Source organism: Episyrphus balteatus, chromosome 3 (genome assembly GCF_945859705.1).
Source record: "Episyrphus balteatus chromosome 3, idEpiBalt1.1, whole genome shotgun sequence".
In the NCBI taxonomy this organism is placed as follows: domain Eukaryota; kingdom Metazoa; phylum Arthropoda; class Insecta; order Diptera; family Syrphidae; genus Episyrphus; species Episyrphus balteatus.
Window position 1 is genome coordinate 122272280 of NC_079136.1, and position 15803 is coordinate 122288082.

The 15803-nt window shown below is 33.0% G+C and overlaps 3 protein-coding genes across 3 annotated transcripts; 1 reads left to right on the forward strand and 2 right to left on the reverse strand.

The window, feature by feature from the left end:
* Positions 1-2162: 2162 nt before the first annotated feature.
* Positions 2163-6698, reverse strand: LOC129916587 (guanylate kinase-associated protein mars-like). Its single transcript, XM_055996609.1, has 4 exons — positions 6624-6698; positions 5757-6568; positions 5100-5666; positions 2163-3617 (listed from the first exon to the last, which is right to left on the reverse strand). The coding sequence occupies exons 2-4, from the start codon at positions 6559-6561 to the stop codon at positions 2344-2346; spliced, it is 2646 nt and encodes an 881-aa protein (XP_055852584.1). The 5' UTR covers positions 6562-6568; positions 6624-6698; the 3' UTR covers positions 2163-2343.
* A 3020-nt stretch (positions 6699-9718) lies between these two features.
* On the forward strand, positions 9719-10708 carry LOC129916594 (exosome complex component RRP41). The gene is made up of 2 exons (XM_055996622.1): positions 9719-10003; positions 10064-10708. Exons 1-2 carry the CDS (start codon positions 9833-9835, stop codon positions 10640-10642), a joined length of 750 nt encoding a protein of 249 aa, XP_055852597.1. The 5' UTR covers positions 9719-9832; the 3' UTR covers positions 10643-10708.
* LOC129916589 (peptide chain release factor 1-like, mitochondrial) lies at positions 10627-15029 on the reverse strand. The gene is made up of 3 exons (XM_055996611.1): positions 14592-15029; positions 14310-14535; positions 10627-11308 (listed from the first exon to the last, which is right to left on the reverse strand). Exons 1-3 carry the CDS (start codon positions 14922-14924, stop codon positions 10650-10652), a joined length of 1218 nt encoding a protein of 405 aa, XP_055852586.1. The 5' UTR covers positions 14925-15029; the 3' UTR covers positions 10627-10649.
* Between the last annotated feature and the right edge of the window lie 774 nt (positions 15030-15803).

Genomic DNA, 15803 nt, shown 5'->3' on the forward strand with positions numbered 1-15803 from the left:
TTTGCGTTTTACATTTATGAACAACTGACTTTTGTCATTTGCATTAATGAAAGCTTTGCATTCGTCAGACTTGCGCAACCATGCATTTATGAAAGCGCCCGATATTACTGGATCAAAGTCTCGAAACAGGTTTGGGTTTTCAGATATGAGTTCACAATAAACAGGCCTATCTATTTATGTAAAAAAAATACAAATTTAATTTTTTGGGATTAAATCAAGGTCAAAAAATCAAGTCAAAAAAAGGTCTCTTTGAGCTCTATTCTTTGGTGAAAACCAAAAGTTTCTCCGAGATCTGGTTGCTGAATTATTTGGATTTTTTGCAATGGAAATATTTTTTTTTTTACTTTCGAAAGCAGATACACAAGCCCAAAAAATTAAAGGAACAAAAAAAAAATCGTGATTTTTTAGTGGTTTTCTTTAGGCTGTATCTCAGGACAAAATGATGGTTCTTCTAATTTTGGGATTTTATGCTTGAATATTTTATTTCTAATGGTAAAATAGCTAAATCGTTGGAACTGTTCAAAAACCAAATTTTTCCAAATTTTTTTTTTTTGTTTTTGCTTGTCTCCTAAGAAAGTGGGAACATGTTTTCTGATGAAATGATTATTATTTATTTGGCTTCGAGATTCTTTTTGTTTCAAACCCCTACGGTTTTTTTTTAGACTACAATATCAGTCATTATACCAAAAACCATACTTTTGAATTTGACTATCAATATTTCAACAACGGATCACTTTACAGAAAATTCAACTACACATTTAAAAACTTCATTCAATTCTCTAAAAAAAAATGTTTTCTTATTTTTTAGATCAATTTAGAAAAGCTATCAAAATAGGCATTTTTACGGTTTTTTAAAAAATATACCGCTATTAAACTTGTAATTTTTGTACATAAATTGATTGCCTTGCTCATTGTGAACCAATAGCTCTAAACCAAAACTTGTTTCGAGACTGATCTGAAATATCTGCTTCCGATAGTAAAAGAAAAATATTTCCATTGCAGAAAGTGCAAATAATTCAGCAACCAGATCTCGGAGAAACTTTTGGTTTTCAGCAATGAAAAGAGCTCAAAGAGACCTTTCTTTTGATGTCTTACTCGATGGATTTGTGGAACATTTTTGAAAATGTAATTTTTTAGGCAAGGGATTAACCTTGATTTTTTCTCAATTTAATCCCAAAAAATTAAATTTGTAATTTTTTTACATAAATAGATAGGCCTGTTTATTGTGAACTCATATCTGAAAACCCAAACCTGTTTCGAGACTTTGATCCAGTAATATCGGGGGCTTTCATAAATGCATGGTTGCGCAAGTCTGACAAATGCAAAGCTTTCATTAATGCAAATGACAAAAGTCAGTTGTTCATAAATGTAAAACGCAAATATTTGCAGCGCAAATGTGCAAATGAAAAATTCTCATGCGCAATGAATTTAAACTTAAAGAAAGAAGGAACATGACGTAAAAGATGATACAGCTTTTCTTTGTTTCTCAATTCTGTCAAAATATTAATTGGAAATTCAAAGTTCAAGTCAAAATAACAAGAATAGCCGCGAATTTCTTGGATATAATAAATTTGTAAATATTGACAGAAATGTTTAAAAAAAAGTTTTTTTTTTCTTAAAGGATGGAATTAAGATAATATATTGTTAATTTTGGAGAAGAGACTGAATTGCAACTTAAAAATTTTGACAAAATGACGCAAATCAGAAAAAGTGTTCATAAATTCAAAGTAAAATACATGCGCAAATAGTTTTTCTGACATTAGTCTGATCGTAAATGACCGCATGTAAACAAAGCAACCATGCAATTATGAAAGCACCCTCTCTTTCCGAAAATAAGAAAAAAAATGTTTGGATGCATATAACTCAGCAACTTGACCTCAAAGAAACAGTTGGTTTTCAGTTATGAAAAAGGCTTTTAAATTCTCTTTCATCTCCTCTACTCAATTCACTCTATCATCTTGCTTTGAGGAAGGAATAACCTATTCATTTGGCTTTATAATCACATAAAAGTATACAGAAGGCATATCTCAATAATATAATAACCAAATACTCATTAGTTATTTTTAAGTTAAATTAAGTAATTGTAGCCAAATAAATGGGGGTGCTACTCCCATCAAAATTAAAAATATGAACTTTTTTTGTTCAAATCAAACAGTTTTATTTATTTTGTTTATTTATTATTTACTACAACATTATGAATCCAAATTTAAAATATTAAATACGAAAGTATTAAGTATAAAAATGATTTCTACGACTAAAACAAACATGTATGTATATACAAATTAAAATAAATAACAAAAAACGCTTTTAAGCTCAAATAATTAAAATTAACCCATTTTTTTTTTATTTGGGGATAATAATTTCCGACGATTTTCTTAATTTAATTTTCCTATTTCTCAATGAATACATACGTTCATTTTCTTCTTGTGTATTGAATGTACTTTGCTCTTCTATTGGGGATGCTTTATCTTCTACGGTAAATTTAAATGTTGGGCTATTAAATATGACACTCTTAGGCCGACGACGTACAGCAGAACCGGGAGTCTTTAAGATGGATTTTCTTGAAACACTGGGCAATGGAGAAACACAATTTAAAGGAGATTTTTTGTCCGTTTGTTGGAGAAGAGCACTCTTAAAAAGATTCATGCTTTTTCGAAAACCACTAACATGTGGCAAAATCTTTGTATCTGAAATGACTCCAGTTGGTGTTGTGGTTGTTTCATCTAAATCAGATGACTTGCGAATTACTTTTGGTGTATTAATTGTTATAACGGTGGCAGCTGCTGATCGCGATCTACGATCCCTAATCAATACCTGACGGCTTTTAGATGGCGTTAGAATCACATCTTCATCACATCCACCACCATTTGCAGTTTTCTTGCGCAAGAAAGCAGCTTGTGCATTTCTGAGAATTTTCTGCAAATCCCTATTTGGCGCAACAGTGGTTGTTGGTTTACGTTTCTTTATTTTCTTTACATTGCCGACATTCTTGTTTGTTGATGATGATGATTTTGGAAGTACTTCATCGGGGTCTTTCCAGTCGTTTTCTTTCCACCGTTGAAGATTTGCAAAGCGTTTGTCTACATTTTCAATCTGCAGGCCTACCATTGACCAAAATCCTTCCAGATCTTCGGTTAAAATTGGTTTGGCTCCATCTCCTTTACCCAATGCAACCTTTCCCATAACACCACGTTCGCAACGATCGATAAGGTCACCAAACTGTTTGAGCTTTTTTGTTATTAGTAATTTGGTTTGACCAATGGTCACATTGATCATATCTGATCCACTATCTTCGACAAGATGGGCATTGGCTTCTTTATATAGATGCCATGTGTCGCATTGGCCATTCAAACGGGCAATTTCATCTGCCAACTGCTTGCGATAGTAATGAACGGTGGCCAGAGTATGACGTGCTGTTGTTGATGTTGCGTCGTCTGCAACAGACTCTGTCACAGACTTGTCCAACGGCATGTAAAGACTGTTTCGTTTTTCTTTTTCAATTTTCATTCCAACCTTTCCTCTTGACACTGAAACATATGGACTTAGATATGTTGTTGGCGGTTGTGGCTGTGCAGATTTGTCCGGAGTTACATGGACTACTTCATCAGGCTTTTCTTCTGTTGAGTAGAATAGAAAGAATTGTATTAAACTAATTATACAGCAGGCTCATTTTTTTTTTAAATATGTAATTATTTGGGCAAAATTGTGTCATGTTTAAAAAGAAACTTCTCTAAATAATAAGCAAATTACCTATTTTTGATAAGAAAACCCATGTAACAGGGTTCAGGGTTATGGGCCTAGAACCTTCTTTATGTGCGTAAGCTCTGACTTGGCGTAAGGTCTTACGTTGACTACTACTATAAAGTTTAGAGCTATGCGATCGCAAAACTTGTTTTCGTAGAAGGGTCTCCCATGGTCGATAGTTCGAGTCTGAGTAGGATGCAGCAACTTAATCTTTGATTATTGTCATAGACTGTGAAGCCAACAGACGTTATACATACTGCCCATAATTTCGTTAAGACCCTAACTACATTTTACTTACTTCTGAGTTATAGAGGGAAACACAAAATCTAATATCGCAATTTGCATATAAAAATGAAAAAAAATCTAAAGTACATTTTGAATTTTCTGACTGATTTGAAGACCTTGGCTAAAAATATAAATGAGAATAAATCAGAGACAATGCCCTAACCCCTAATATGCAAAAAAAATCAAAAATTTTGTAGATAGGGCCTTTACGAGATTATGGGCAGCATAGGCTAGACCACATACGGAAATAGTAAAACATTGCGGTTTGTATTTTACTTGAGTAAATCAAAAAATGGGAAAATAAAGATAGGTTCGAATGGTCATTCTTCGGTAAATTTTCAATGAAAAAACTTTCATCTTTTTTTTTTTATTAAGAGCAATGCATATAACTATCTCAGCCTGAAAAAACGATTCCGTTAAAAAAGCAAAAAAACTCAAAAAATCGTTTTTCTTGACTTTTTTCATGGTTTTTTTAACTGTTTTGGTATGGAATTTTTTTTTAATTAAAAAAAAAAAAACATTTTTCAGATATTAAATTATTTAATTCTCTGCAACAAGTTTTAAAATCAATATGTTAAAATTATGCTTTGTTTACGAGATATATTGAAAAAAAAAAAAAACAAAAAACCAAACAAAAAGGGGACTTTTTTCCACCCTTTCATTTAATAACACTCTGTGGTTTTATCTTCTCTTATAACCCATTCAACGTTTTCTGCAATCAAAACCCGTGAACGTCTTAGTTAAGACATATTCAATGGCCTGAAATTCTGGATTTATTCTTTTCTTAAAACTTATACATTTTTTCAACCCCTATAACTTCGACAACCAAAATAATTTTGTTTTGTTTTTTCCAACTTAGAATGTTAATTTCTGACTTATTCTGTTCTTACAACTGACTATTCAATTGTGTTCCCTGACTTTCCAGTTTAGCAGACAACATGTAGTAGCAAAACTGATAAGTTTTTTTTTTTTTTCAATTTATCTATGTTAAATTAAGATTCGGGGATGTGTTGAAAAGAATAAAAAAAATATTAAAAACTGTTTATGTATACTTAAATATGTAATTATACCTTCAGATTTAGCTGCATCCTCCGATTGAACGAATGAATAACGAATGAAATTAAATTTCTTATCATCTGCTGGATTTGTTGTTGTTGTTGAATCGTCTATTGGACTGACCAAGTTTTCCATTTCAACAAGAATCGAATTGGCACTGGGTTCCTTGGATGAGAACGACTTTCTCTTTGTCGATGTAACCATGTTGAGGAAGGAATGCTTTGCATTTGGATCTGTTGGTGTTTCTAAAACATTGCTCTCTTTCAAAATCCTTTTACCGCCATTGACAGCCTTGAAAGCATTCGAAATGGTTGTGTTCTTTTTAGGGGCTTTGAAAGTTGGCCGCTTAACTCCAGGCACAATTGTTTTTGGCTTGGCAAAAGCAGCTACTTCTTTTTTAGTTGCATTTTGAGACTTTAAATTGTTTTTTGTATTTGAGTGCAATGCAACACCGGATCTGGTAGTTTTTGAAGGACCACCAACTTGTTCATCAGATTTAGAAGCGGTTTTAATTAAAGGCGGTTGGTTTGATAGTTTGGAAGAGGAACTAGGAACGACTCTTGTAACTGGAGTCGATTTAAGTTTAGTTGGGGGACCAACTTGAACATTTCCTCCAGTTGCCACCTTGTTTAAAGGAGTCTTTGTTTGGGTTGATTCCTTTAATGAGCCAGTTGGCACTTTTCTTACTAAAGGCTTTTTGATTGGATCTAATGGAGGAGGAAAGGATGATGCTTTTAAAGTCCCAGTTAGAACTTTTGTAGGCTTTGGGGTTGGTTGCATTGGAGGAGGATTGGATGATCCTTTTAAAGAGCTGGTTGCCACTTTTGTTACTAAAGGCTTTGTGCTTGGATGAGGAAGGGATGGGAAAGAAGGCTTTGCGGTTGGATGTAATAAAGGACCATTATTTTTAGTTGTCAGCTTACTCAAAGGCGGTTTGTTGATTTTCTTTTTTGGTGTTGCAACAAAATTGTAAATTTCCTCCCGGTTTCCATTTACCAAACGCACACTATTCGAATTAATTTCTTTGAATTCTAGATTTTGAATTGTAGCTGGTGGTCGAAAAATGTGGTTTGTTGAACCAAAAGTAGGCTTTTTTATGGCAAGCGTAGTAGTAGCGCCATTTCTTGGATTTGTTATAAATGGAGGTCGTTGGGAATTTTCTTTGGATTGTGTCTTAGCAGCTTTTTCAGCTTTCCAAGCGAGATATCTTGTTAAATGGGCCTTTCGGCGAGTTTGTTTTGGATCTGTTGTGTGTGGCGTCTGTGAACGTGGAGAATTATTATTAATATTTTCAGAGGCGGTTTGTGTTGATGGTTGATCTAATTTATGACTGGAATTTGGGCTGGGTGAAATATTTCGTGTTGAAGTGTACAATTCACTTCGTTTGAAGGCACGAATTTGATGAGCTTCTTTACGTTTTGAGTCTTTTGGACTCAAAAATGTATTATTTTTATACAAGGCACGAAGATGATCCATAATGTAGCTAGATTAAAAATACTTTTAATTAAAAAAAGAAAAAATTAAAACAAATTTCTTACAGAAAATTAAAATAAGATAAAATTCTTGAGCCTGTTTGATTTGATGTTTGTTTGAAATTTTTAAATTTGAAATGATGCTTGTGAATGTATAGGAATGTGTGTATACCTTTGCAAGAAAGAGATAAGTATATTACCCCGTTTGTATGACCGATTTAAAGATCGAATTGAATCTTAATTGAAATTTCGATCCAGGTATATGACTATACCAGATCGAGGAATCGAATTGAAATAGAATCGAAAACACAATTTTTCTTTTAAATATATTTACAGTAAAATAGAAAAATCTAACCAAAAACAACGTGCAAGTAAAACTAGATATCATAATACATACATACAGTGAATTTGCAAATAAGAAGATCACACACGATTTCCACCATAAATTATATCTCGAGCATTCAATTCGTTAGGTATATATGCATATTTTCGATTCGATTCAGCTCCCCGAGTCGGATCGGATCGACAAATCCGGATTCAATTCGATCCAGGTATTTATAGACCTAAATCCTGATTCAATTCGGATTCAAATCGCCATACAAACGGGGTATATATTTCTTTTCCTATAAATGAACTATGGTGGGATTTTGAGGTGGAACACATGGCAAATGAATGCATTCAGCGTTTTTTTATAAATAGAAATTTTTAAGCTTGGTAATTATTGGGGTCATGTTAAAAAGTGCAATAGTGTTACATTTTCTTCAATTGAAATAACCAAATATACAGACTATAATTTTTTACACTTTTGCAATACCCTAACCCTATTGCAAAAAAAAAAAAAAAAAAAATACAACGGTGCAAAATTTGTCTTTTGTAGTTGTAGTAGTAGAAAAAAAAAACATTTAGCAATTTTACACCTCTTTGTTGCACCGGATAGTGAATATCCCTAATATTTTGAAATATACGCAATGCACTTTTCAGATAAAAAGCTTAAGCCTGGAACGCTGTTCGCGCTAAATTTTAAGGCTTGGCCACACCGGAAGTATGCGGTAGCGGTACGGGTAGAGGTAACGGTACTTGTATGAAAAAAATTCCAAACTGACATATCAACGTTCAGATGTGGAATTTTTTTCATACAAATATCGTTACCGCTACCCGTACCTCTACCGCATACCCTCCGGTGTGGCCAAGCCTTTAGCCGAGATAAAATTCAAATACAAGTTATCGATAATTTATATGATACTCATTTTAGCTCTTCTAAAATGTTTCGATAATTTGTATCGGAGCTAAAATTTAGCGCGAGTTGCGTACCAGGCTTTAAATGAAATCTGATAAGATTGTTGAAGGAATATATTTAAATATAAAATTACCCAAAGTTTTCTCGAAAAATAAAAAGATTTCCACGTTTGATTAAAAAAAAAATCAATATGGCTGCCTTCAAAAACTTATAATATAGGAACACCGCAACTAATGTTAATGGCTTGATTTTTTGTTTTTTTGTGAAAAAATATTTTTGCATCCATCATGGATGTAATGGCCAACCACTACGGAGTTAAAATAAAAAAAAAACGAAAGCAACATTTTTGACAGACAGCTGCCAAAGTGTATGTACAGTGGTACGATTTGACATTCAAAATGACGTAATTTGCGAAATTATATCATTTGGCCTTTAGTGAAAACAGGCTATAAACTGATATACGAAATTAGATATTTTTTTTTTTCATTTTGAAAAAAACTACATAAATTGTTTTTAAACCAACAAATAAAGGCTTAACTACATACACCACTTTTTGAAAAAGTACAAAAGTGAAAATATTTTTTTTTCTGGTTAGCGCAATTTTTTTGTGAAAAAGAGTATACAAATTGTTTTTAAGACCAAAAAATAAGCTTTCTGCATCATTTGTTTTAATTTTCCAGTCCAAAAAACTATTAAAAAATGCGTTTGAAAATTTTCACTTTTGTACTTTTTCACTTTTTGAGCCAATGTAGTTAAGCCTTAAGTTTTCTGCATCACTTTTTTTTTTTTAAATTATGTTGTTGAAAAAACTGTCACAAAATGAGTTTGAAAATATTCACGTTTTTGACTTTCTGCAAAAAGTGGCCTGTTTTCACTAGAACCCAAATGAAATTATTTTCGCAAATTATCTCATTTCGAATGTCAAATCGTATAGAAAAAACATTTAATTTGAAATATATGCGAAATTATCTTATTTTGAGCTGTAGTGTAGGCTTTATATACAAAATGGCAAATTGGGGTTGGGTTCGATATCCCGCTTTTTATATTCCCGTTTTTTAAAATCCCGCTTTTAAAATCCCGTTTTTCATTATCCCGCTTTTTATAATCGCGCGATTTTTTAAAATAAAACAACTAGTTTTGCTTGCAAAATCGGGATACTAAAACAAATTAAAAAATGAGACATTGTTCTAAACGCATTTAATTAAAAGCTTTAACAAAAAATATAATATGTAAAAAAATAAGAAAAAGTAAGGAATGTGATACTAAAAAGAAATCAATTAACAAACTAATATTTACTTTAAAGTTTTAGAAGAACAATCAAATCGTGATAATCCCATAGATTAATAATAACATAAAATGATCACAACACCTTAAATTAAGTACACACTACATAATCAAAAGAAATTTCATTTAAATATATTTCAACATATATTTGGATGCATTTCAACAATTTTGATATTTAAATAAATGAAATTTCTTTTACTTGTGAACTCAATTTAAGCCTTTAATCATTTTATATTTTTATAAAAGAAATACCGTTTTCATTATGTGTTGAAGGTACATATTGTGTGGGCAAAAAATCAGTTTTACTAATTTTTTGTCTATTTCTCATGATTTTTTTATTTGTGAATTAAGCATGTATTTTGTAAAAAAATCGGGATTTTCGGGATTTGACGGGATTTTAAAATGCGGGATTTCAGAAAACGGGATTTAAAAAAGCGGTATTTTAGAAAACGGGATTTTGAAACTTTTTTTTCGGGATTTTCGAAAAACGGGATTTTAAAAAGCGGGATTCCGATACGCTCCCGGCAAATTGTCACTCATAAAAATGGGGCATTATTCAAATTTTCGTCATATCTGAATGATTTCATTTTTAGTAACAATTCTCGCCACTGCATGGTGCAATGCTCGTCAAAGAGCAAAAACAAATCATCTGTCAGTTGTCATTTCATTCAACAAATCAAACCTACAAAATGTGCATGATTTCTTGAATCTTTTCAAAGAAAACATCAAGAATTCCCCAAAAACTCCCTTAAAAATGTCTGGATTTAATCTTCTCAGTGAACAAGGTCTCCGTCTAGATGGTCGTCGACCCCATGAACTACGCCGAATCAAATGTAAACTTGGTGTATTCTCTCAACCAGATGGAAGTGCCTACATCGAACAAGGTAACACAAAAGTTCTAGCCGCTGTCTATGGTCCACATCAGGTAAATAATTAAAAATGAAAACAAAAATAAAGTAGAATATAAACTATTCCTTTTTTCTAGGCCTCATCAAAAAGAAGCAATCACGAAGAAGTCAGTGTTAATTGCCAATACAGCATGGCGACATTTTCAACAGCCGAACGAAAGAATCGTCCTCGTGGCGATCGCAAATCCCAAGAAATAACCCTTCACCTCCAACAAGCACTTAAAGCTGCCATCAAGACTGAATTATATCCACGATCACAAATCGATGTCTACATCGAAGTGCTGCAATCCGATGGCGCCAATTATGCCGTATCGGTAAATGCAGCTACTTTGGCTTTAGTCGATGCGGGAATTTGTCTCAAAGAGTACGTTTGTGCATGCACAGCTTCACTCAGCAAAGACAATATCCCTCTAACAGACGTTTCGAATGTTGAAGAACTCTCTGGAGGTCCAACTCTGTCTGTAGCCTCACTTCCCAGTTCTAATAAAATTGCCTTCATGGATATGTCGCAACGATTCCATTTGGACAATTTGCCAATTGTCATCGAACAAGCTCTCGGCGGTTGTCGAGAGATTCAGGCAATTCTAGAAAAAGAAGTTAGGAAGCATTTAACTCAAATAGGATCAGCTGGCGATTGGAGTAATGTTGCCAAATGAATTTTGTTTATTTCTTTTTATTTTCTGCTTCTTCTAATAAATCTTTGGCTACCACATTGGAAATCATTTCTAGGAGTTTAATCTTTCTGTTTTCTCTGGCTAGTCGTTCAATAAGCGACTCCAAATGTTGATTCCCTTTAAAATATTCATCTAAATTATGTACAGTTCCTCCTAGAATTCGATGGTCGGTGATTCGATCTTGGGCAAAATTATAAGTTCGAATCTTTTCATTGCGATTCAGAGATCCCACTTGGGATTTTCGAGTTGCACTCTTATTGGCATCGCTTTCTTCGAGTTTCTTTTGCAGCAATTTGGCTTGCAGTCTTGCAATGGCAATCTCTCGATTCTTAAGCTGTGATCGCTGGCTTTGGGCTTCCACAGCAATTCCTGTTGGAAGATGAACTATCCGGACAGCTGAATCGGTTGTATTTACATGTTGTCCACCGGCTCCACTGGCACGCTTTGTTTCTATTTTTAGATCTTTTTCATTAATGGTACAATCGATGTCGTCAGGACGGGGAATGACTGCAATCGAGATAGTACTTGTGTGGACTCTGCCGGCTTTCTCTGTGGCTGGAATGCGTTGGACACGATGCACACCAGCTTCGTATTTGAGATAGTCGTAGGCGTCTTCACCGTGGACAATCAGATTTGCATGACGTAGACCTGCAAATCAAATCCATTAATAAAGTAAGGAAATTAATTAATTAGATTAGTTAATAAAAGTGCTGCTAAATGAGCTATCATGAGATTTGCCAAATAAGGAAATGGGGCCGGATCGTCCGAAGAAAACTTCCTTGACTTTCCAAGAGATGACATAGTCACAAACTAAAACTTTGTGAAAAAACTACAACTCAGTAGTAAAAAAGATTGGGTAGGTGAATCTGTCAACTATGTACTCATTTGAAGAAAATGGAGCAAAATTTTAAACGATTTAGTTAAAATGTTAAAGCCATTTTAGTAAGTTACTAAGATAAAAGGAAGAATTTGCTAATTTAAAATGATTTTAACAAGTTACTTTCTCTTAACATTTTGTTAAAGTTAAAATCAGAAAATGGCTGATTTTACTTTTAGTTTTTTTTTTTATAATGAGCGCGCATTAAAGGGATTAGTCTAACCTTAATATGGTGAACACAGTACGAACATTAGAAAATAAAATGCACGACTGGGTCCCACGAACTTGCTCTTAGAGTTAAAGTTGCTTAAATTTTTAAGACTTTTTATATAGAAATTTGTAAAAAAAAAACAAAATTCGTTTTTTTAAAAAATAAAATAAAATCTGAAATTAAATTGCCCTCCAAAACAAGTATGCAGTTTTGATTGATATATTAACATGCATTTTTAGAAAAAAAATTTTCAAAATCGTTAGAGCCGTTTTTTAAAAAACTAATTTTTTATAAATATTTTTTTGGAAAAAAAGTTTTAAAATAAAATTGGTATGTCATTTGGTAGAAATCACTAATCAACATCTAAAAACAAAATTTCAAAAAAGTTCAATGTCCCGTTTTCGAAAATTTGATTTTTCAAAAAAAAATTTTCAAAATTTTTTTAAAAATCCAAAAATTATTTTTTTTTCAAAATTTTATTTTTGGCTTATATTTAAATTATATAAATGCTTCTCCACAAAAAGTTTCGTTGAAATCGAATAAGCAGTTTCGGAGATAATCGGATTTGAAAAAAACGGTTCTATGGCAGGTACCGTTAATAATGATTTTCAAAAAAAAAATTTTTCATTGAAAGATAGACCTTAGCTTAAAACTAACATTTGAATTTTTTAAACAAAATCGTTAGAGCCGTTTTCGAGATATTTCAATTTTACTTAAATCGGTATATGACAAGTACCGTTATTTTTGGTCCAAAAAAATTAATTCCAAAAACCCCTCTGGAGAGTCGCCAAATAACGCTACATACCAAGTTTGACATTAATCGGTCCATCCGTTTAGGCTGTAGCTCCTTATACAGACAGACTGACAGACAGACAGACGGACTTCCGGGACCCACTTTTTTGGCATTGTCTACCATCGTAATGTCATGGAAAAATGTTATCTCAACTTTTTTTTTTTGTACGAATGCATAACTTGATATATAGTACCTATATCGCAAGTAAAAAGGGAGAAATTTGCCCATGAACATTAGTTTTAAAGTTCTGAGTTTTCAAATGGGATGGAAAAACAGAGGCGTGTAACGCGTTCCACATTCGTGTAGTGCGGCTCAAGAAAGAATATCTGTATATGACGGTACGTCCGAAATTTGACTTTAGGGTAAACTGATGAGCATTCTTTGGAGTGCGAATATAACAGTTGAATTGTTTAAAGGGAGGAATGCAACTAACTATTTCTTCTGAACATTGCTTATAAAAATAACGATAGAGCAACGTGAGACATAAGACGTTACGACGGTGCTCGAGAGACGTAAATGTATCAGTTATTGACCTATCACCTATCATTTTTATAGCTCTATTTTCTATTTTATCCAAGAAACTCAACGACGTTATTGGAGCACCTACCCAGTGTGGCAGTTATACTCGAGCTTTGGACGAATATATGCCTTATAAATAATTGCTAGATCAGATGGGGAACAGAATTTCTTGCATCTTCGGAGAAAACAGTTACTTGCTAAATTCATATGAAATCTGTCATTTTCTTTGAAAAAAAAAAAAATTCTATCAAAATTGATAATTTCGGCGTTAGTAATTTACTAGTTAGTAAAACAATAAAAAAGGATTACAATTAAAAAAAAAATTAAAGTAATAAATATTTAGCAAATTTTTAACTAGTAATATGCTAAGCCTAAACAATAGCTACAAATGGTATACAGTCGGGTCGAGAACAGCGGAAGGTACAGGCGTACACAGGTGCTGGCTTCTTTGGGCCTAGTACCAAACTCTCCGTACCAATAGGTCAATCCCCAATAATTGTGAAATGTGTAGAAATATACCTCGAATTAAATCACCGAAACAAAAACATTGCCATTATGTCTGGATAGTCAACTTTCCCTAAAAGCACTTAAATCTTATGAAATCAACTCCAAGATAATATTGGAGTGTATAGGAAAACTTAACGAACTTGGCAAAATAAACAAAGTCACTCTCCACGAGGTAACTGGGCACGTTGGTGTCCAGGGGAAGGAGGAGGCGGACTCTTTAGAAAAAAAATGTGAGCAAGTTCCTCTTTAATGGGAAACTAACCGTATTGCGGAGTAGGAGAAAATGTTATTAAAAATAAAATAAAACTAGACGAGGAGACTAAGTGAGCATAAAACTGGGCAGAACTACCAAAACTGAGACATGCGAAAATGCTTCTTGGGAACCACAACCGAGAAGTCTAAGTTGGAACAATCTCAGATTAATCACTGATCTCCTCACGGGCCACTGTAAGTTAAGAAGGCACCTAAACATTTTGGGCCTAACAAATAGTGGAACATGTAGATTCTGTAACGAAAAATAAGAAACACCAGATCACATTCTGGGTAGTTGCAATGCACTAATACACCAAAGATTCAAAAACCTGAGTTGCTACCAAGTCGAAGAGGAAAATTTACACTCTATGAAAAACCAGAAATACTTAATTTCCTGAAAGGAATAAACTTAGAGAAGGAGCTATAAAATGAGGAACTAACTCAACTAGCTTAAAAGGAAATCAAGGAAATTGCTTTGCTCCAAACATACCTCCTATATCAGTTCGATCTTCATCTAGAGGCTCGACTTCCCATCCCTTGTATTGCATAAAATTCCAATAAGTATCGAAAAGCTCTCCAGCAAAGAGCATTGCTTCTTGTCCGCCAGCACCGGCATTCACTTCAAAGATAAGAGACGAATAACTTTCGTCATCGGCTAAAGTGAGCATTTGTTGGAATAGTTGATCTTCTGTTTTGCTCAGGAGATCTGCATAGACCTAGACAAAATATCATTTAACTTGTAACATCTTCCCCCAACCATGGATTCTCTCACCTGGTTCTCTTCTTTAATCAACTGTCTCATGTCTTCATCTTTTTCATTTTTCATATCATCTAAAGATGTTATATTGCCAAGTAGGACATTGCGTTGTTCGATGGAACGCACTACTTCCGAGAGTTTATTGATTCTTTGATAATCTTCATTGTTCACTCGCAAGTCGTAGAATTCTTTGCGAAGATTTTCCAAAAATGTTTTTACTTTTTCATCTTGAAATGAAATTGAGTTGGAGTATTTTCGATGTGTGACGGTGATAGAGCGTTTGTCAAGTCTGAAATTTGATCGCAGAAGAAATGGACAATGGTTGGTAATTATTTTACGCAGAAACATTTTTTTAGTTTTAATTAGTTTTTGTCTTAAATTAATTAAATTTATAAAAATTATAAAGTTAAATAGTTTTGCAACATATATGAAGTTTTGACATTTAACTTTAGGCGTGTTCGTATTTTTAAAGAATAAAAAATAGTTCTGTTCAATGAGAATTAACATTAATTGTTCGGAATAGAAAAGTTTTACTTTTTTGCTGCTGTTCAATGAGGTAAAAATTTGTTTGTCAAATTTTATAAAATCATAAGGGGTATTCACGATCCGATGCAACTGGTCTAGTATCATTGCAAAAGTGCAAAAGTGTAAAATCTTACAACACTACAACAACAAAATATATGGATTGAAATTTTACAATGGTCTTGCACTTTTGCTATACCCTAACCCTATTGCAAAATAAAAATACAATAGAGTAAAATTATTTTTGACAGATGTCAGCTCACCGTCGTCGCATCGCCCATGATAAACAGTTTGTCTTTTTTATTCTGTTTATAATGGTTGTCGCTACTCATGTCCCGTAATTTAGTTTCTTTTGATGTAAAATAATTAGTATAAATTAATTAACCCGAACAAAACAAAGAATTAAATTATAAAATATGGAAAAAAACGAAGAAGCAACGGTGGAGGAAAAAAAAAACATCATTCATGCTTCAATATTTACTATAGATAAGAAGAGGGGTGTTCACGATCTATTGTAAAAAAATAAAATTGTACATTTTTACTAGGCCTGTTGCACCAGATCGTGAATACCCCTATAGACATTGTCAAAGTGACAATTTCTGTATTTTGAATTTTTTCACTTTTAAATTAACGACGAAAAACGCACAAAAACCGGATAAACCACGCACACAACTAATTTCTTTAACAATAGAGGAATTCAAGCAA